This window comes from Amaranthus tricolor, chromosome 2, assembly GCF_026212465.1.
Source record: "Amaranthus tricolor cultivar Red isolate AtriRed21 chromosome 2, ASM2621246v1, whole genome shotgun sequence".
NCBI classification, from domain to species: Eukaryota; Viridiplantae; Streptophyta; class Magnoliopsida; order Caryophyllales; family Amaranthaceae; genus Amaranthus; species Amaranthus tricolor.
In genome coordinates this window covers 34,018,271-34,039,487 of record NC_080048.1, presented here as the reverse complement: position 1 = coordinate 34,039,487, position 21,217 = coordinate 34,018,271, and the positions used below count along the sequence as shown (strand labels likewise).

The 21,217-nt window shown below is 32.8% G+C and overlaps 2 protein-coding genes and 1 non-coding gene across 7 annotated transcripts; all 3 read right to left on the bottom strand.

Annotated features, from left to right (window-relative positions):
- Positions 1–585: 585 nt before the first annotated feature.
- Positions 586–7,259, bottom strand: LOC130806394 (peptidyl-prolyl cis-trans isomerase CYP40-like). 2 transcript variants are annotated; one of them, XR_009040305.1, is made up of 10 exons: positions 6,666–7,259; positions 3,608–4,108; positions 3,446–3,533; positions 3,295–3,347; positions 2,528–2,632; positions 1,432–1,507; positions 1,316–1,353; positions 1,172–1,236; positions 1,004–1,062; positions 586–915 (listed from the first exon to the last, which is right to left on the bottom strand). XR_009040305.1 is itself a non-coding variant. In XM_057671451.1 (9 exons), exons 1-8 carry the CDS (start codon positions 6,834–6,836, stop codon positions 1,183–1,185), a joined length of 1,086 nt encoding a protein of 361 aa, XP_057527434.1. In that variant the 5' UTR covers positions 6,837–7,059; the 3' UTR covers positions 586–1,062; positions 1,172–1,182. The 2 variants fall into 2 exon arrangements, 1 of the variants encoding a protein (XP_057527434.1); XM_057671451.1 differs by having other exon boundaries at positions 586–1,062; positions 6,666–7,059.
- Positions 7,260–10,667: 3,408 nt separating this feature from the next.
- Positions 10,668–16,992, bottom strand: LOC130806395 (upstream activation factor subunit spp27-like). Of its 4 annotated transcripts, none has more exons than XM_057671453.1 (8): positions 16,460–16,992; positions 15,553–15,682; positions 15,284–15,458; positions 14,797–14,844; positions 14,545–14,592; positions 14,232–14,392; positions 11,007–11,170; positions 10,668–10,892 (listed from the first exon to the last, which is right to left on the bottom strand). In XM_057671453.1, the coding sequence occupies exons 1-7, from the start codon at positions 16,831–16,833 to the stop codon at positions 11,045–11,047; spliced, it is 1,062 nt and encodes a 353-aa protein (XP_057527436.1). In that variant the 5' UTR covers positions 16,834–16,992; the 3' UTR covers positions 10,668–10,892; positions 11,007–11,044. The 4 variants fall into 4 exon arrangements, with proteins under 4 accessions (XP_057527436.1, XP_057527437.1, XP_057527438.1 ...); XM_057671454.1 differs by having other exon boundaries at positions 10,668–10,834; XM_057671455.1 differs by having other exon boundaries at positions 10,668–10,831.
- A 3,136-nt stretch (positions 16,993–20,128) lies between these two features.
- Positions 20,129–20,244, bottom strand: LOC130807072 (U5 spliceosomal RNA). Its single transcript, XR_009040446.1, has one exon. It is a non-coding gene; the product is annotated as a U5 spliceosomal RNA (small nuclear RNA).
- Between the last annotated feature and the right edge of the window lie 973 nt (positions 20,245–21,217).

The window sequence follows — 21,217 nt, the reverse complement described above, 5'->3', positions numbered from 1 at the left end:
TAACTTAGTAAATAAGTAATTTGTTTTGTCTCATTTAAATTCCGCAATTTTAAGAATTTGGAATATAATCGATAAAAGGTCATCATCTATTCAACACCCTTTTTGGTTATTAATTTCATAGTTTCATTATCAATTTTTCATACACTATTCACAAATAAAGTTTGACCTCAAACAATTATTATTTTTTAGAAAAATAATAATCAAATGATATCTTATAAGTTATAATATTTATTAATTACTTTTTGAAATTGTTACACTTAGATTGTAAAGATATCTACTATTAAAAGTGTTGAAATAAAAAACCTCTAACAACTCGTTTTTTGGGAAAAATAATGAAAAGTTAGTATAATTTTAGTAGAAATATTTGTTGACAAGTTTAATAGTTATAGTTATACTCCTTTAAGAATCTCATATTCTTCACAAAATTCATTTCAACGCATTGCTATTTGAACATATGTTATTAGGTGGTAACAAAAATTATGATGAAATTTTTTTTTTTATGATTAAATTTTAATTACCATAGAAATTATGATGAAAAAAACTTTTTATGATCTAAGTTATAATAAAAAAAGAACAGGCATAAAATGAGTTAAAATCTTTTAATCTAGCACCATAAACGAATGGACAACCAAAAGTCTCCAAAAAAAAAAATGTGAAAACCTAAAACCCAACATGAGGCCGCTACATTATCCCGAACAAATAAACTTGGACAGTTATTCGTACAAGAAAATTTTTAGAAAGTTCGTCCGAAGCAGTTTCTTTTACCTCCCTATCTTTAACTCTTCAAAAACTAGCTGAAAAGTGAAAACAGTCCTAATTTCTGGTCTTCTCCAGTAAACTTGACTCAGGCTTTTACTTTGCAAGTCTTACCCCAGTGGGTCAATCAGCAACGCACCAGACAGAAGGTCGGTGAGACTAGGGAAAAACCGAACATTAGATTGATGATCACTGACTTAAATGAGATGTTTCTGCTTGTAAAATGTATAGTATAACATGTTCGTACCTCGCTTATGCTAGAGCGAAGCCTGTAAAGCAAATTTCCTGAATCCACAGACGTGAACTCTGAAAGAGAATATGAAATATCATTCAAAAAATATATACGAAAATTTAAGAATCAATTGCACCATGATGTAAATTTGTGTAATTAATGCTGATGAGAAGGAGCATTTACACGGAGGAGAATTATTGAAACATCTTCGAGTAGGTTTTTCTCTCTCGATCACGTCTATCAGCAATCTGCACCAAAACAGTGGGCACTTTAGTTTTTCGCAAAGATAAGATCTTAATATGATTAGCAACTGTACAAATATGGAACCTTCTTCTTTGCAATTGCTAGCTCTCTCTTGATTCCAGCTGTATAAACACGAACCGGATCAGAATCATTTTGAATAGCAACTCAAAAGCTGGTCTTATCTCAAAAATGGTTCTTACCATCATTAGGCTCAAAATCTAATGCCTTTTTGAAACTAACAGCTGCAGCATCTATGTCATTGAGAGCCATATGTGCCTGAAGATCAAAGATATTTTTCGAAGGTCAGATCAGTGAGAATTTCAGTAGATCACTTAATACACCATAACAGATAAAGATAATTACTTTTCTAGACAGCTCATCAGTCAAAATTGTCCATTACTCCTTCCGTCCCAATGAATTAGCCCAATTTTCCTTTTTAGTCCGTCCCATTGAATTTTTATCACATTTCTATTTTTGGCCTTCACACACACTATTTCTTTAATTCTCATTGTTGATATGTGACTCAAACAAGAGTTGATATAAGGATGAAGATGAGTTGGTTTAGGCGTTTTCTAGTGGCCAAACACCGAATCGGCGTTTGGTGGGTGATATGTGAAGACGAGTCGGCGCTGATGGTGAAATCTGGGGATGATTCCAGTAGTTAAAGCTGACTTGGCTCCCTTGGTGGAAATGGCACCGTCGAGTCGGTGGTTGATGCTGACAATTTGATGCAGTTTCCAGAGGGTACAGCCGAGTTGACGGTCTGGGGTCAAGGCCAGAAGCCGACTCGGCGAAAGTGAACCACGTTAATTTGGGGCTATTTCTTTGAAACAGATGGAGTTGCTCAATAGATCACTTAATTCAACATAACAGAAAAAGATAATTACTTTTCGAGACAGCTCATCAATTAAAATTGTCCATTACTCCCTCCGACCCAAAGAATTAGCATCATTTTCATTTATTGGTCTGTCCCATTGAATTTGTCCCATTTCAATTTTTGGCTTTAACCCACACTATTTTTATAATTGTCATCCAAACATTTAACTTATCTTTTCATATCATCCACACATTTCGTTCACTTCTCCATAAAATATACTTTTTTACCACTAATTCTCACTTTCCTTGATTTTCACATCATTTATAGGGAGTAAAAAAGTAAAAATGTTAACCATTATTATAGAAAATGAAGAAACAATAATGGGGTTCTGAAAACCGATTCAGACAACTATTTGAAGATAAATACAGTGCAGCGACAACGACAGCAGACGAACCAAAAGTTTCAGAAAAATCACCAACCTGTCCTTGACGAAACAAGGCCTTCACGTTATTCTCCCATTCACGCACAGCGAACTCAGTGTCCAATAAAGCACCTTTTAGATCTCCCAGCTTCAACTTACAAGCCTAGAAGTATCAAAGATAAACCACAACTTCATAACTTATTACTCCGTTTTCAAAATGATAAAACAATCCAATAAGATTAAAAGCTTATTGAGGAAGTACATTTAGTACAGGAGAACCTTTTTCATACGAAATTCTTAGTTTTACAATTTTGTAAGCCAAAAAAATCTAGAAGTCATATTTTCCCAAAGAGCATTCAAGACAAATGGTTTTCCTTTCTCAGAGTGAGCAAAAAGGAACACTTAATTTGAATAAAAGTAAAGTAATACTAGCAAAGCCTAGCTCTTCCTAGACAAGGAAGACAACCATATAAATAACAACAATAATATACAGTTCCAATGGTCGTCAACATAGATTAGGAAGACAACCATATATTTGTTCAAAAATAATTATACAACTCTTCATGAGATTAGATTCAGCTTTCACAAGATAATTATTAAGAATCAAAATATATTAAGAAACATATATACAGCTCTGTACTTCCCTCTTCATTCAATTTGATAGAACAAAACTTGATTGACCACTGATAAGCAGTGATTTTATTCACTTGAAAGACCTCAAATAGTACACTATTACATTTAACATATTTATGCTCAGTGTCACATCAAAGCAAGATCATAAATAAAAAATCTAAACAATAGAAGCATCTGAGTATGACAGCTTACAGAACTGTTTGTGAAAACCTGTGACTTGATCTTTCGCAATGCTGCACTTTTTTCTGCATGAAATGAAAATTAAACAAGCCAGAGCTAAAAGAAGCAGCAATCAGGATGCTGTAGCATCATAACAATTAATCAGATCAAACTTTAGACTCACCTTCATCAATTCCATCTTTCTCCCAGCATTCATCAATATACTGTAATGCTTTTCTGTACTTCCTCAGAGCCATTTTATAGTCTTGTTTCTGGAGAAAAGAGGAAACTTAAATCACCAAACAAGTGTAATAGCTAGTAAAAGGCATTTCTAAGACCTGCTTACCTTGAAGTGTTCATTTCCAAGCGCCTTAATAGAATCAACAGCTTCCATCCACCAAGAGAGATCTTTAGGACTGCAGTCGAGATCAACTGGCCAATCAGGATAACTGTCACCATCCTTGAACAAATCCGCAACACCATCATCAGCCCCCTCAGGGATTTCACCACAATCAGAAATAATAACATCCTGGGCAGGACGATCATTAGCTTCTGTGTTGACATGCTCAATAGAGCGAACAACCCCCATACCTTTGATCACTCTACCAAACACAACATGCTTCCCATCTAAATGAGAAGTTTGAGTTGTAGTTATGAAAAACTGAGATCCATTGGTATTAGGCCCACTGTTAGCCATTGACAACAATCCCTTCCTTTCATGTTTCAGCTCAAAGTTTTCATCCTCAAATTTCAATCCATATATTGATTCACCTCCAGTACCATCTCCAGAAGATATGTCTCCTCCTTGGATCATAAAATTCTTAATGACACGATGAAACGGACTACCCTGCAACAGAAATACAATAATTTCCCCTGCTTTTGTCAGAAAGGGAACAAAAAAAATGTTTTGGTTGTTCCAAATGCTACAATCTATATGCCTACATACAACATATAGAATAAAATAGTCTTGAAAATATCAGATTGTTGGAATGAGGTTATCAATCAAAACCAAGAATCATCGCCCTCTTAAAGAACATCAGGATTAGGGGTAAATCATTTTTCCATAATGAAGGGCACTTAATTACTTGGCATTGGGTGCTCATTTTGGGAGCTTGTATATATCTAAGTATTTCACATTGCTATTTTATTTCAAAAAAAAAACCCTTAATTTAAGCTTAAAATGAAGTAAAGGTAAAATGAATAATCATCTCTTTGCATCACTTAAGTGTTATTCTGGTAGAAATTTGAGCATCAAAAGGGTCAAAAAAAATGTTCTATTTTAAAAGGCTTAAATAATCCAATAAGACAACATGTTAGAGATTAAAAAATCAGTTGTCTTCTAGTCCTATGGATTGTTACAGCCATTAGAAATCCCAAACAAAGTTTGGCATGGATTTTGTATCTTGAATACCTAAATCTAATGGTAAAGATTCAATATTTGTAGTTGTTGCCAGATTGAGAAAATATGCTTATTTTGTTGCTCTTTTTCACCTTTACACATGCATCCAAGTAGCTCAACAATATTTAGACCATATTTTCAAATTTCATTGTTGTCTTATGAGTAAAGTGAGTGATAGAGATCCTCCTTTCCTTGGCCAATTATGGCAAACATTTATTTCTTTAAATGGTTCTAAATTTTGTTTATCTACATCCTATCACCCTCAAAATGATGGCCAAACTAAGGTTGTAAATTGATGCTTGGAGATGTATTTGAGATGTATGTCCGAGAACAAACCTAGAGATTGACCTAACACCTAAGTAGTTTTCCTCAGCCGAGTGGTGCTTTAAAAATAGTTTTCACTTGCTACCCAACTTACTCTTGATGAAGTGCTATACAATCAGCCTCCTCCTCTTCACCTTACTTGTTTGGCCGAGGATTCTCAAAATAATGTGATTGGTAAAAGTCTTCAAATGAGAGATCAAATGATACACGAATTAAGGCAATCGTTTCTCAAAGCTCAAATAAGAATGAAACAACAAGCCAATAAGCATATAATTGAAAGGAAGTTCAATATTGGTGATTTGGGTTTGGTTGAAATTACATCCCAACCTCTAATCAGAAACTTTCACATAAATATTTTGGACACTTCTAAATTATTGCAGAGGTTGCATAGAAGTTCAATCTTCCCACTGAAGTCAAGATTCACATAGTGTTTTATCTTTCACAATTACAACTATTTAATGGGCATGAATATTTTGGACGCTCCCAAATTATTGCATATGAATCTTCCTTCTGGAGTTGTTTCACAATTAAAACTATTAATGGGCAGCTTCCCCACACAATCCAACTTCTTCCTTGGTTACAAGGCTCTTCATCTTCACTCAGTCCTTTCATTCCAGATGCTAAACTGTAAAGGATGGTGGTTCAAAACTTCATAAACAGGATCATGTTAAATACGTGGTAAAATGGAAACAAATACCCATTGAGGATTCTACATGGATTAATGTTGAGGAGTTTGATGAGTTTGATGTGCAGTATCCACATTTTTTATCTAGCGGATAGCAAACTTGGGGTGAAGATTGTGTTTAAGGGAGGGCCAATGTTATAGGATAATTTGTTGTTGGCGGAAAAAATAGTTAGTAGGCTCTAACAACCTTTTGGCGAGAAATTATCTTAGAAAAAATCTGTTGTAATAGATTACATTAGCTTCTTGTTTTGGTGTATAAATAAGAATTGTGCTGCACTGTTTGGGAAGATTAAGATAAATAACAATTCTATTATCTTCTCTCTATTTCTTTCTTATCTACATTGAGCTACAAGCTGTATACCATCTTCATTGTGGGTTTAAGTTAGCAAAGCTTAACTGTAATGGACTTAAGCCAAAATCATTGATCATACTCCTTCTGAATTCTGATTTTATCCACTAATTTTTTTCTCTTTTTCTTTCATCAGATTCCAGCACAATTTCAACAAAATTGATCATTTTCAAATGTAGAGGACAAATAATATACATCTACCACCTGTTTGGTTAATTGATAATAAATGACACCGATAGATGATGCAAATTTAATGTAATTTAGATAGGAAAATCAACTGACTGATAATGTTCATGAACATGCTTATTCTAATCCAATCATTTTTCCTTAACTAAATTTAAAAAACAGTAGGAAAAAAAGGCATGTTTAAAATATCAGAATGAAAAATTAACACTAAAATTCATTCTCATCACCATCTTTGTCAAAACTGTCCAATTCTGTTAAAACACAACTACAATCAAGACTCAAAACAGAATTGCAATTCAAATAAACAGCAAAAACGAAAGTGTTAAATTGACACCAAAAAAGGATCAGAACATTCAAGAACACTAAACAAAAATATTTACACCTTCTAATAAAACTTTACAACAAAAGAAAAAACAATTGCTCACTTAATCAGAAGCTAAAAACAAGAGATAGTGGGCTACCTTGTAATGAAGTGGAACGCCGGAGTGGGGACCGATGCCTTTCTCACCGGTACAAAGAGCTCGAAAATTCTCAGCAGTTTTGGGAACGACGTCGTTGAAAAGTTCAATGACAATGCGACCTTCAAGCTCGTCACCAATACTTACATCCAGGTAACATCTTGGCCTCGCCATTGTTGTGTTTCTTCAGGAAGACGAATTAACGAGATGGATTAGGGTTTAAGAGTTTCCTAATGGCCAGTAAAAGATTTTCAACCTGATTTTGAAGCCTAAGTTTTAAGCAACTGCATTGATTCTAGATAGTACTAAAATGGAATACCGAATCAAGCTTTTTTTAATTCCTAAATTCGTCTTCCATAAGCAATCCCAAAAGTACATATGGTCGGGCGACTTTACTTCACGAAAAAATATGCCGAATAATTCCACTTATTGTTATTTGCTATGAATAATTTTGATTATTTTAAATAATTTAACCTTTATATAATTTTTTTGCTAACAACCTTCTTTGCCTTGACCGACTATTTTAGGTACTAATTATCAAAGAGGAGTAACGGCAAACCAATAAAGAAAAATAACAAAGAAGACAGTTAAAAAGTATTAAAGGGTGATGTTAACAAAAAGCATACAAAGGTTAAATTATTTAGAAATAATCAAAAATAGAGATTATTCACAATAAACATAGGATAATTAAAATTATTCTGGACAATTTTTCCTTTATTTTATTAGTTTATTGGTTTTCTAAACGTGTTCTCATTTTTATTTTATATTGTTTTATTTTTGAATAATATTTTTAACAATATTTGTGGTCTCCATATATTTTTCAATTAATTAATTTTAACATTGTTATACTACATGGTACTTGCATGTTTCTCATAACTTTATTTGAATATTTTTAATAGTTGTGGCTCTATTTTTTTTACTAATTTTAATTCAGTACTAGTTCAATGCTAAGGTCACAATTTTTCCTCCAATAAATTTATTAATTAATAAAATAATATATTTAATATCTAAAATTTATCGTGAACATTTCCTATGAGAATTATTTTAAAGAATGGATGGAAATAATATATCTAGTATTTTCAAACTCGCTTTTTTTGGCATCATTTTCACTGTATTACAACTTTTTATTATTGAAATTACGAATTATAAAAGTTGATAATTACAATACTTACATTAAGAAGAATAAAATGAGATCACCTATAGGGCTATAGGTCAAGAATAAATTACTCCCTCCTATTCATCATAAATGTCCTATTTGTTGTACGCACTTTATTTAATGCACTTATTCAACTCTTAATATCTCTAGTTGTGTATAATTAAAAATTATGAAAAATTGATTTAAATAATCCTTGCATTGAGACGAATCAAACAAGATCTCACTTGACTATTTTTAACCTATAGATTAATAATAAAATACAAATTAAAAGTAAGAAATAAATAGTGTCAAAAAAACGAATGGGACAATTGTGGTGAATAGGAGGGAGTATTAGTTATAGAGAATTGGGCTTTAACTCACTTGAGCATGTATCACCTTCATATGTAGTAGGACATAAGGTTAAGGATTCAATTCTTACGATTCTTACTCTAGTATTCTTCTCTTGACCTATCTTGTAACACAAATTTTTAAATGAGAATGTCTCATAGTAAGACTATTCTTATTAGGTTGACTCATGTACATTTAGTCTATTAAAATAATTACTTATAATTTTAAAGTAATTAATTTAAAAAAAAAGATTAATTCATAAATCTATTGGATAATAAAACGATCTCAATGAGCTGGTAATAACAAAAGAAATAATTGTTTAGTTGCGTTTTCTTACTCACTTATAGGCTATATATACTGATTGAATTACGAATACTTGGTTGAATTTTGGGTTCATTTACTCATTGGATAGTAACCCATTCTTGAACTTCAATATTGTAATAATATGTTAAAATGTGGGACCTACTAATATGACATGGTAGTCTACGTGGCACAGCATGTGGATTTTTTTATTTAAATTGATTTTGTAACATTCCATATCTTTAAACTTTTCCATTTCAAATTTGACAAAGGATTCACTTCAATGGATACCGGTTTCTCTGCCCCATTTAATCTGTTTTAGGGTTTAGGATAGTGAGGAAGAAGGGGATTGAGATTTGGGACAAGGGAGGCAAGAAGGGAAGGGAAATCAAGTTTTTTTGAATTAAATTTTATTTTATAATGGTAAAAATAGGTACGAATCCTACTATTAACAAAAGTAAGTTTTATTAGGAGAAAATTGTTAGAAACTATCTGAAAAAATTGCACTTTTATGAAAAACTACCTAGAATAAATTTTTTTTATCAAAAACTACCTAGAAAATTTAATTTTTTGTCAAAGGATAACTTATAACAGAACTCGTCCCTTATTCCATTTAATTTGTCGAGTGCAAGTACTGTGACTGATTCTAAAAGGCACCCATTGAAACATATGACGCAGCAGCTTCTCTACTCCACTAATTTGAACCCTAGTTTTGAAATTACCCTCCTTTATCTGCTTCCTTCTTCTCCATTAAAATAGTGAGTTGATTGATCAAAAAAATGGTGTGTTGAAGCTTTGAAATCTCTCCTTCTTCTATGCTTAAAATGTTCATCTCCTAACCTCATTTGTATCAAATGGCGTCTTCATCTACAGGTAATTGGGGATGATGAGCAGTGCTTGAGGAAGAGAAAGTTGTCTGCTTAGAAAACCCTAAACTAATGGCATAGTTCAATGGTTCATCTGGGAAAATTGCTTGTGGAAATGCAAAATGCATTGGCACGTGATTTTCTAGGTATTTTTTTAAAAATTTGAAATACCAACAGAAATAAGAACAGTTTCATTATAAGGCATTCTTTGACAAACAAATTAAATTTTCTAAATAGTTTTTGACAAAAGTGAATTTTTTCTAGGTAGTTTATAACAATATTCCCTTTTATTAATGACCAAAATAGGAAGAAAGGAAAGGGAAATTAAGTTTTTTGAATTAAATAAAATATAGGTACAAATTTATAAGAATAGATGAAGGAAAATCATAACTAACCAATATAAAAACAATTATTTATTTTAAAAATCTCATTTTAAGAGGGAAGAAAAAGAACTTGGGTAATAATATCTTATTTTAGCACAAAAATGGTCAAATCATTTAATTCTAATATTTAGAAAATTAACTAGTTAAAATAATTTATTATTATAAATAAGCTGTTTTTAAACAAATTACTTTCAACGACGAATTTAAAATTAACTAGTCAAATCAATCACTTTAATTAGTTTACTAGCTATGGACCGTTTCTCACCCACCTTTTTTATAATTGTCTCAGCATTTCCTCGCCAAATACAAACACTGAATGACCAGTGTGGATTTTGGACTTTAGGGATGGTGAAACTTGGAAAATTTGAAGCAAATAACTAATAAGTAATTTAAAAAAATAAAAAAGGTTCGAGTAAACTTAATTTCAAAAATAAGAATCTTCATATCCGAGTCTAAGGTCAGATATATTCACAGTTACTTATGGCGAATAAAGAAATTAGTCAAAAAAAGTCAAAATTGTTTGTTCGAAGTTAGGAAAATAATGTCATAACGTTAGTATTAAAAGGGACAAAAAAAATGTTTTGTTCGCAATTAGTATCTGCAAAAAAACATGATTTTCATTTTTTTTGTCCCTTTTAGCATTATGATATTGTCTCCCTTTTGTTCGCGGTTATAAACTACGAACAAACAATTTTGACTTTTTTACCTATTTCTTTGTTCGATGTTAGTAACTGCGAACAAACTTGACTTTAGGCTCGAATATGGAGACACTTATTTTATAATTAAATTAACCCAAAGCTCATTTTTTTTTTTGTTAAAATTACTTATTTCTATTTGTTTCAATGTTTCATGAAACTTGCAACTTGTTTGCTGACGAGCCAAAATAAAGTAGTAATGGTAAAAAATTTGATTTAGTTTTGTATTTAAGGAGACATGCCATTCTCATAAAAATAGAAATTCATCCCTCACCAAATATCACTTAATTCATCCCTCACCCAATTTCAATTTCTTTTTTTAAGTTAAACAAGCATAATATCCTTCACATGTGAGTTTCTTTGAAAAATTACACAAAAATTTCACGAGCCGTTATGGCATTCAATGTATCAAACCCAAGTCGAATAACTACATCCTGCATTCCTGCTAATGATCCAAGAAAATGCATAGCAAGTCTCAGTTTCGGTCCTTGGAGCAGAGACGTCTACAGATTTTCATATTTAACCAAAATAAAAAGTAATTTACATTCATGAACGACAAGCGGGTTAGAGAAACCAAAAAACAACAACGCAATACTTCGACAAAATTGCTCACTAACCTTGCTAGGTGAACTACTTCCAACATCAGTGCTCAATCTCATTTCTTTAGCTTTGTCAAATGAGCAGTAAGATGCTTTGATACTGCAAATCCCCTAAAAGTATCCACTTCAAATAGTTCTTTCAGCTTTTCATCACACAAAACTTGCCTCTTATCAGAAGGATCCTTCAGTAAAAGTAAGCATGTCTTAATGTCAAAACTCCAAAATATTCAAGAGAATTAGTAATTTTAAAGATCATTTAAGCAGCGTCGAATTTCGAAAAAAAGGTGCGCAAAGAGGAATCTGCATGATGCAAGTAACAGAAACGGTTCATATCATACAAGGGCTTTATGGTAGCCTACAATAAGCCCATATGAATATCATTGTGGGGAGCAGTTACTTCTACATATGGCATGACCGTGTCCGAAACTGACACGAGTATGGAAACCTTTCCAAAAGTTTAATTGTTATACAAACACCTAAATTCTCTTGAACACATTTTCACTAAAACAAATTTTTAAAAGAGTGAAATGGATGACACAATTGAGCTAGAAAAAAAGTATTACATGCAGCAAACCAGTTACTACATAAAATATGTTCTTTCAAATATTTGTAAGTGAAAACTCATGCAAAAGGTCTTCTAAAAACAAGAATATGTTTCATGAATGTAGTGTTCTCATACTTATGTCTAAACAAATTGGATATGAACCCATGCCCTATGACAGAGTAACATAGCTTGGTGGGTGATGTCTTAATGTTTGCACTTTGCAGTCTACCTAAGACCTAATAAGATAACAAAACTATTCAAGAAATTGTTACACATAGGAGACTTGCCCAAGCCAAAAAAAATCATGTAAAATTTCTATGAAGAGAGTCAAATTATTTATATCATGTAAACGTTATCTCTAGCTGTCAATAAAACAACCATATAAAAGCATAGAAAGGGCCCACCTTCGTTAGACTCATAACTAGTGATTTAATTTCGTTATATCTATCGTGAAGAACACAGAAGTTGAAAATGAATGTCAGCTACTCATCTTAATAAAAGTCAGCGACCATGCGATAATAAGAGGACTACACGAAGCCCCAAATAGTTTGATGGAGGTTTCACTACATCACGCATGTAAGTAGATCGAAGAATGTGGAGCCATTACTACCTTTACTTAAATGCACAATATTCTATAGGGATACTATAAAGTCAACGGGCATCCACCGTTACCTTGCATATAAAATGGTCCTACTTAGACTTCAGATCATGGAAAAAATGTGGATGACGTCGCGATTGTGCTCACAGTCGTGATGTTGCGGACACAGTTATTTAGAGCATAATTAAATTTAGAGCTTACAATAGATCTTTCAGAAGTAGAACCTGATACATATTTAGAAAGATATAAGAATTGTTAATATCTTTAAATAACAACTTAGAATGGTTGTTACTAGGTTAGGTATTATTTAACAACATGGCCTTGACTGAACATCAACCTATAAGATATGGTTGCTTCCATAGACAATATTGTAAAAGTAGTTTAATTTCCATTAACATTTTGATGGAGATCCTAGTCCGTCAATCTTGACGATCTTATGCTGCTACAATGAAGGTCCAATCTCCAAGGTTCTATTGATGAACTCTGAGTCAATTTTCTAGGATGTTCATTGTTTAGTCTTTGTATTAAATCTAGTAGAAAGTAGTTTTCATGTTTTGTTATTGTTATTGTAATCACCTTAATCCTACTTTCCTTGATAAAGTCAATTATGGTTCTTAGTTTAGTTCCTAATGGCTCATTTGTATGTTTGAATGTTCCCCTTCGAATTTTCGTTTTCAAGTCTTAAAATTTCCTAGGAATCTACATTAGGTTAAAGTTTTGATTAATAATTTTCGCAAGCTAGAAGTCCAATCCATCTTAAGTTGGATCATGAAGAGGCGCAGGAATGAGTTATAGATTAAAGTGCACGTGGAAGTTCAAAGAAGGAGGCTTCAAGGCATGAAGTCCAATCTTAAGAGCCAAAGAGTCATCCAAAGCTTAAGGATTCCGACCTTTCCAATGAGCAAAACAGGAAGCTATAAGGACTCCTCAAAATGGTGCAAGTTGAAGAATTAAAAATTGAAGACCTCGTCTAAAAGAATGAATGTGGGAGCAAAGATAGGAGCCCATTTGAGCGTCCTAACTCCTAACCCTCAAGCAAGCGGTCAAGTTCAAGTCCTAATGCAATTCAAATTCCAAGAGTCGTACAAGCCTATTTTTAAGGGGATTACTCACTTATTCTCATGGGAAGATACAAGGAACCAACCACATGATTATCTTCAAGGGATACAGGATATTTTTTATGCATTTAACCTAGGGAGAAAAAGTGAAGACTAAGTGGCGTCATTTTCAAATTCAGTTACATGTTTAAGCTTTAAATTAGGTGATTCACTCAAGTACTAAAACTCCTTAAATATAAAATTTGGAATTCCTCTGCATCCACAACATTCATAAAAAAAACTTCAAGGGACTCGAATTTCATTTCCTTTTTTCTGTCTTCATTTCCACTTGCGCTAAACCTTTTTGACTTCCATAAACCTCTTTAGGAAATATTAGCTCATTTGAGTCATACAAAAGCCTATATACTACTACAATGAGCTCTCAAGGCACATTTTTGTATGCTCTATTTCCCCTATCAGATCTATCTCCTCACTTTTATTCTTAACAATCCAAAAGCATCATAACAATACAACATACTCAAATTCTCGAAATTCAAGATTCATATCTTATGTTAACTTATATTTAGTCGTTTGAATTTGGAAGCTTGACACCATCTCTAGTCTTATTCTAAGTTTTAAACTTAGACTTTATTGTCAAATCCAAAGAAAAAGCAGAAGATAAATCAAATTCAAGGAAAAAATCATAATTATTATTAGAATTTAACTACCATTTCAACACATCCAATAAATGAAATATTTATAGCTACATAAGATATCGAACAAATTTCATGTAGCTAAAAGGCTCAAAAATAAAAGTTTTAGTTTTCCAATCAGATGAAAGCATATCATGGGGTGACTATATGAGTGAAAGAGCACATTAGGGAAAAGCATCACGCACTTTCAACAGTCACTAGTGAACATCTAGCATTCAACAGTAGCTAACGTACCAAGTTATTCATGCAAACATTTGAGGGAACCACAACCAACCCCACCAAGCAAGGGAAACATAGAAATGTTCAGGCGGGTAGAAGATTAATTACATAGTTTTATGATAAACATCTTACCTGGAGCTGATTCTGCTTTATATAGTCCCAAATCCTCTTGACAGCATCTGACCTACTAATGGTAGATTCACCGGTACCAAGGAACTTTACCAAAGCCTCGGACATTTGAAGGGGTGCCATAAAACCAGTCCCAGTTGCTTTTTGATGTGATTTATCTGTATCTGAATAATTTATCAAAAATAGAACTATGCATAAATTCAAAGGCAACATACATCAATCATTCATCCTCATGCTCACGCAATTATTATCAACCAACTACAAGATTTTGCCAAACAGATTAACATTGAATTGCTAAGAGTTTTAAAATGCTGACCTTCATCCTTTGTACGTTTTTGCTTCTTTTCCGATGGCTCAGAACCGACTAAATCCGAATATGAAAAAAAGTAAAACATACATCAATCATGAATCCGTATTTTGAATAATTTATCAAAAATAGAGCTATGTGTAAATACAAAGGCAACATACATCAATCATTCATCCTCATGTGTAAGCAATTATTATCAACCAAATACAAGATTTTGCCAAACAGATTAAAATTGAATTTCTAAGAGTTTTAGAATGTCACCTTCATCGTTCGAACATTTTTGCTTCTTTTCTGATGGCTGAGAATCGACTGAATCCAAATATGAAAAACAGTAAAACATAAGGATGTTATACTTACATTAAATTTAACACAGAAAATATCATAAATAAAAAAACTACTAAAATGGGAATCTACTTAAAATAGTAGTTTGTTTCTTCATGAATACTTGTATCCTCCATATATGCATGTATATATTTGCCTTGACTTGGATAATGAGTCACAATAATACATTGAACAAACCAATCAATGTGGCTATTTTATAGTTAAAGCTACGCACTCTTGCATCATTGTTCAGATGGTCCTTCCTTTGACCTTTGTAACAAAGAGATTCAAAAGTACACTAGTCACATCTAGAGTACTACGGAAGTTCTTTAAACCTTACACTGGTTTCATAAATGTTAGGATTCAGGAAAATAAGATGGCAAAAATATCCGAAAACAATATATGACATAGAATACAAGACATATACCTTTCTCTGACTCTAGAGGCCATACATGCTTAGAGAGAGCTTTATTCATCTGAAACATATTGATAGTATCAACGCCAAAAATGGGACGCAGCTTCTCATCACATTTTATATTACGCCTGTTTTTTGGATCTTGCAAATCATTTTCCTTTATATAGGCCCAAATATTCTTAACAACCTGAATCAACAATCAGTATTTAGCATTACAGAATCCGAATTTACATATTGAAAGCTAGGCGACCAATTAGTATGAAAACATCATAGTATACAACCTCCGTTCGAGCCATCTCAGGTACTCCAAAAAATTCTTGAAGCTTAGTTGAAAGACTGCATAATTTTGTAAAACCATTTGCTTTCTTTTTCTTTGTTGTCTCCTTGTCCTTTGTCTCCTCATCCTCTAATCTGATTGAATAAGCAACACGCGTTGTCATTACAGAAAACAATCAAAACCCTGTGAATCTTCATAAGAACCTATTCACACAACAATGACAAAGTTTCACAATAAACAAAACAATGAAACCAAAATATACTATAAAGCATCCAAAACAGAACGAATTTAAGTCACATTTTAAGATGTTTCACACGAAACATATACTCAAATTGCTAAAACATCCGAAATATTATATGAATCATCAAAACCTGATGTGCACATTTTCAGGTGTTCCACATTAAACATAGACCCGCGAGGCCAAAGGTGAAGGACGGCCAAAAGACACTATTGTTGTTGAGGGAACAAAATTCATAAAAATTCCTTGGCTATTTTGAGTTGGGGCCAAGGCCGACCCCGGGACCCCTATCTAGGCTTTGATAAACATTTGATACCAACACAAAAATAAAGAGTATGAAGCATCCAAATCCGAAGCCTATCAAGCTGAGGTTAATTTCACCAATAAATCACAAATTATCTTGCTAATTATTTAAACCAAGAATCAAATTTCCTCACGATAGACCAAAATGTAGCGTGAATTAACAAAATAATAATGCCTGTTGCATATAAATATGCATGCAAAAACTTCACAAATCAATTCATCAATAATCTAAAGATTCTTAATTTATAGTATTACAAGCAGTAGAATTAGCAAAAAAAATCACACATTTAAACAAAAATTCTTACAAATTACATAGTTAATAGTATAACAATTCAAACCAAAAATAGGCATAAATTGAAAAAAAAAACACCTTTTTTTATTCTTCTTGCTTCTATTGTTGTCACTCTCGCCTTCCTCTTCCTCTTCCTCTTCCACCTCCTCTTCCGCTTCCTCTTCCTCTTCCGCTTCCGCTTCCTCTTCCTCTTCATTTTCTTCATGTTTTTCTTCTTTACCGACATCATCATCTTCCAACTGCTCGTTTACATTTTCATCTTGGGTGACATTAATATCACCGGACTCAAGAATGTCATCAATTTTTTGTGTGATAAACTTCTTCCTATCAGACAAATCAACGCCAAATTCGACTTGGAGTTGGCGACGAACGGTGCCAGGAGTGGTGACGTTAAGGTCCGACGTCCGCAAGATTTCTCGGATTCGGTCAACTAGCTCCGAGTCCGATACCATATTCGAATTTCCGGCCCGGATCCGTTGCTTTGAGAGTAATGAAAGAATGAGAAAGAAAAATTTTGGTTTGACACTTGGTTTTTCAAAAAGAGGGAAATTTTGTGGCCTGTGGGGCAGGGTGGCGTATATTGGATGACAATCTTAATAAGAACTCGGTTTCCAAACGGGTTTAACCCGTTTGAGCAGTGAAGAATGAAGACCCGAAGGCGAAATGGGTAGACTAATAAGAAACTCCTAATCTATCTATCAACGTTTAACAAGAAAACCCTCTTTTCATTGCCCTAATTACATCAATAATTAATTGAGTACAAATTCTTAAACACCACGTTTCATGGTGAGATTTTTTTTTGGCAATTAAGAGAAAAGAAGGTAAATCACCTATAAAAAAGATCAAACAAGCCAAAACAATATAACTAAACTATACAATACAGTTATCTTTTCTATCATCCTTAAGTCTAGAAGTAATATAAAAGATGACATTTTTAGCCACAAGACGAGTTGATAAGTCTTCCTTTCAAAGATCTTAGCATTTCTTTGGAGACAAGTCTGATATTTAGTCCAGACCATAACCGAGACACTTGTTTTGGAAAACTTCCTCTTGCACAACTTATTCATCAAGTGCACCTCGTTCTCAAAGGAAGAAACCCAAGAAAAGAAAATTTGATGAGAAATATAATGATAGACCTCCTAAATGAAACAACATCTATGAAAGAGATGATTCCCATCCTCCACCTCAAGTTGGCATAGAACACAACGAGTATCACAAGCGATCCCCCATTTAGCAAACCTAGCCTTAGTCGACAATCTGTTATGAAGAATCTGCCACAAGCAAATGACACTCTAGGAGAGGCCTTGTTGTTGTTACTCCACAAGGCCCTTGAAGAAGGTTTAGGATTATCAGCAATCCTATCCATATAAGCACGCTTCACACTAAACTTACCCTTCTCCACCCACTTGCTAAGTTCGCTCCAATCAGTCACAAGGTTTCTACTTATATAATAATATTTATTGGATTGACGCATATGTATTTAGTGTGTTAAGTTATCACTTACATATTTAAAGTGATCAATTAAAAAAATAGGTTAATTATATAAGTTTATCTCAGGGAATCTCAAGAACCAAGGTGAGACGATCTCACAAGATGAATTGTTAAATAAATTAAATAGCCCATCTCATACTTATTATGAGAATATAGAATTTTTTTTTAGATCGTCTCACCAAGAGACGGTTTCTCACAAGAATAGCTCATTTATGTTTGATTGTAAAATTAAATTTACTTAGTGCTTGGCTATAAAATAAAATAGTAATGACTAAAATAAACTAAAAAAATAAGTAGATTTGATTCAGTTATAATTCAGTTCGGTTAAGATTTGGGTCGGCGGCACTTCAGGTTTAGTTTGAAATATGTTCGGGTTGAACTCAGTTACAGTTAGAGCATTGCTGGTCATAGGCTCATGGTCATGTAACAAAATTATTGGGTCAGCGTTAAATTTGGCCCGGTTGAAGATGAAGTCAATTAAATTTAGATTTTGGTTTTGTATTTATTGTTTGAATCAGGTTGAATATCAATTTAAAATCGAGTTTAATTAAAAAGATTATAATCGATTTCAGATGTGAATTATGTTAAAGTGTGGTCGCGTTCAAGGATATGATGACACTTGAAGATGGAATTATCAAGTAGGGTTGATGAATAAAAAGTATCGTATAGTTATAGAATCTAGCAAAGTAAGTGGTGCAAAAACCATATCATATCAAATTTGAGCAATGTAAAATATGATGGATTTCGATGTAATAGAGGGATAAGTGCAAAAACCATATCATATCACTCAAACTAAACAGTATAAAATTGTTAAAAAAACAATTTGTTTGCTTTTGATTTGCATTGTTTTGTAATCTTTAGCTAGATTGAAATTAATTCGTAAGTAAATAAAATAATCACATTACTTGATAGTTTGATTGCCTCTAATTTTTGAGTATACCCATGAGTGAGGAACATTTTATATTATATTTTATATATAAACATAATTAATAAAGAAATTTGTTTTATAAAATGGTATTTTATGTTTATGATTTACAATGCATCACCAAACTGTTAAAATAAAGTTTGTAGTAAAATCTAATTTATTTATTTAAAATTAAATTAAAATGTAAAATTTTCTATTATTTTGTGATTTGCACAAAATTTAGCGCAATCTTACTTTCAATGTTCATACAAGTATTAAGCACTCAACCACTCACAAGGCATTGTTAGTTTACTTTATAAATATTTCTATTTTCCAACAAATTTATTGTGTTATAGTAACTTTTTAAAAAAGTTTTAGTTAAAAGTGCAAGATTCAAAAATTGGAAAAAATAGACTAAATGAGATGAATAGATATATTGAATCTACGGATGTTATTAAGAGTGCTTATGTAGGATTGTTGACAATGAAAAACTGACAGTGATGAGACTCGACAATGATAATTCTTCTTAATTGTTACTTAAGGAGGAGGATTAAAAGTTTCATAATTAATATCGTAAACGATGTTCCTGACATTCAATGATCTTATCTGTTAATTAAGGAGGATCAAGTCTAGATATTGTGTTTTTTGATTCATTTGAGAACATTCGTAGGAGTCTTTATTGATTTGTTATTACAATAAGATCATTTGGTTGTTAAAAGTAGAGGTGTTCATTCGGTTGATCGGGTCGGTTTCGGACGGGTGTTATTCGGTTCGGTTGCATTTCGGATCGGTTATTTTTCGTCTGCGTGTTACAATGGGTCACACTCGGGTCGAGTCGGTTAGTCACGGTTCGGTTAGAGATCGGTTATTCAACATATTGGGTTAGCATCAGTTCGGTTTCGGTTGAAGTTCGTGTCGAGTGTCAATCGGTCTCGGGTTGTCATCGATTACTAATTGGTTCGGTTTTTTCGGGTACAGATCGGGTTCGAGCTTTATTTTTCGAGAAGTTATCGGTTACGGATAACTATTAATTGGGTCAATATCAAAATAAGTTAATAGTCAGGTTTTTAATTGATGTATGCTCATTTACTTACAAAAAATAATTACCGATTGTTTTATCAGATATAGCAGATAGGGGCGTCAAACAGGTCAGATTGGGTCATTTTCAGGTTCGGATCATATATAAATGGGTCAATAAACCCTTAACCTGAACCTGACCCATTTAATTAATGGGTCAAAAATTGAAACCCCGACCTGATCTGTAGCAGATCGGATCAACCTGCTAATGACCCATTTAACCTACTTTTTTTTTAGGTCATTAAATTCATATATTTCAGGTCATTTGACCCATTTAACCTTAATTAAAGGTTTCCTCCAAAAATAAACGTATGCCACTTAATGCAGCGAGTACACGGTATTCTTTAGTAAAAGGCAAAAGAATAGTTCGCTTTGTGCTCACGGCGTGGCTGCGTAAGTTGGTATGAGATTTGTGGAAGTGATTTAAATGATTTTTCTTTTATTAGTATCTTTCATTGCCGATGTGGGACAACTTCCTTTGTTATTGAAAGTCATCTTCAGCTAACAAATCCCTTAGCCGATGTGGGACAACTTCCTTTCTTATTGAAAGTCATCTTCAGCTGACAAATCCCTCAATACATGGTAATTGGTATTATCTTAGTTTTACGAAGTATTTGGCAAATGTTGATCCGTCTTAAATTTAATAAATGGGTTAAACAGGTTTTTTTCGGGTTTAAATATTCAACCTGAACCTAACCCATTTAATAAACATATCAGGTCGGGTTGACCTATTTAATTAATTGGGTCAAAAATCTAAACCCAAACCCGCTAATTTCGAGTCGATTTCAGATCAGGTTAGCAGGTCGGGTCAGCTTTTGCCAGCCCTAATAGGCAGATCAATTTATTTCAATTAGTTTATATATATATATATATATATATATATATATATATATATATATATATATATATATATATATATATATATTTTCTGTATGCAATCTCTTCTGTATAGAACTTGTGTTCTTCCTTTTTCCGTATTTTTAGAAAACTGAAATTGGAGTTAATTTGCTAAAATTAGGTGAAAATTTGATTCGGATTTATAACAGTTCGATTTACAATCGGTTCGGGTTTGTATCAGTTCGGGTTAAAAACAGTTCGATCTTAATCGGTTTTAGTCAGGTTACATTCGGTTACGTGCATAATTCGGGTCGGATTTGACTCGGGTCGATCACTGTTCAGTTCGGGTAATATCGGTTAAGGTTTATATGTCGGTTATAAAATTCGGTTGCAGTTCGAGTTCGATTTTGCCCTTTTCGGTTATCAAACGGTTCGAGTGAAGTATCGGTTCGGGTAATTGCGGTTCGGTAAACCTAAAAAACTTACATTTTTTCGGGTCAGATAATTTTCGATTCCGGGTCGGATTT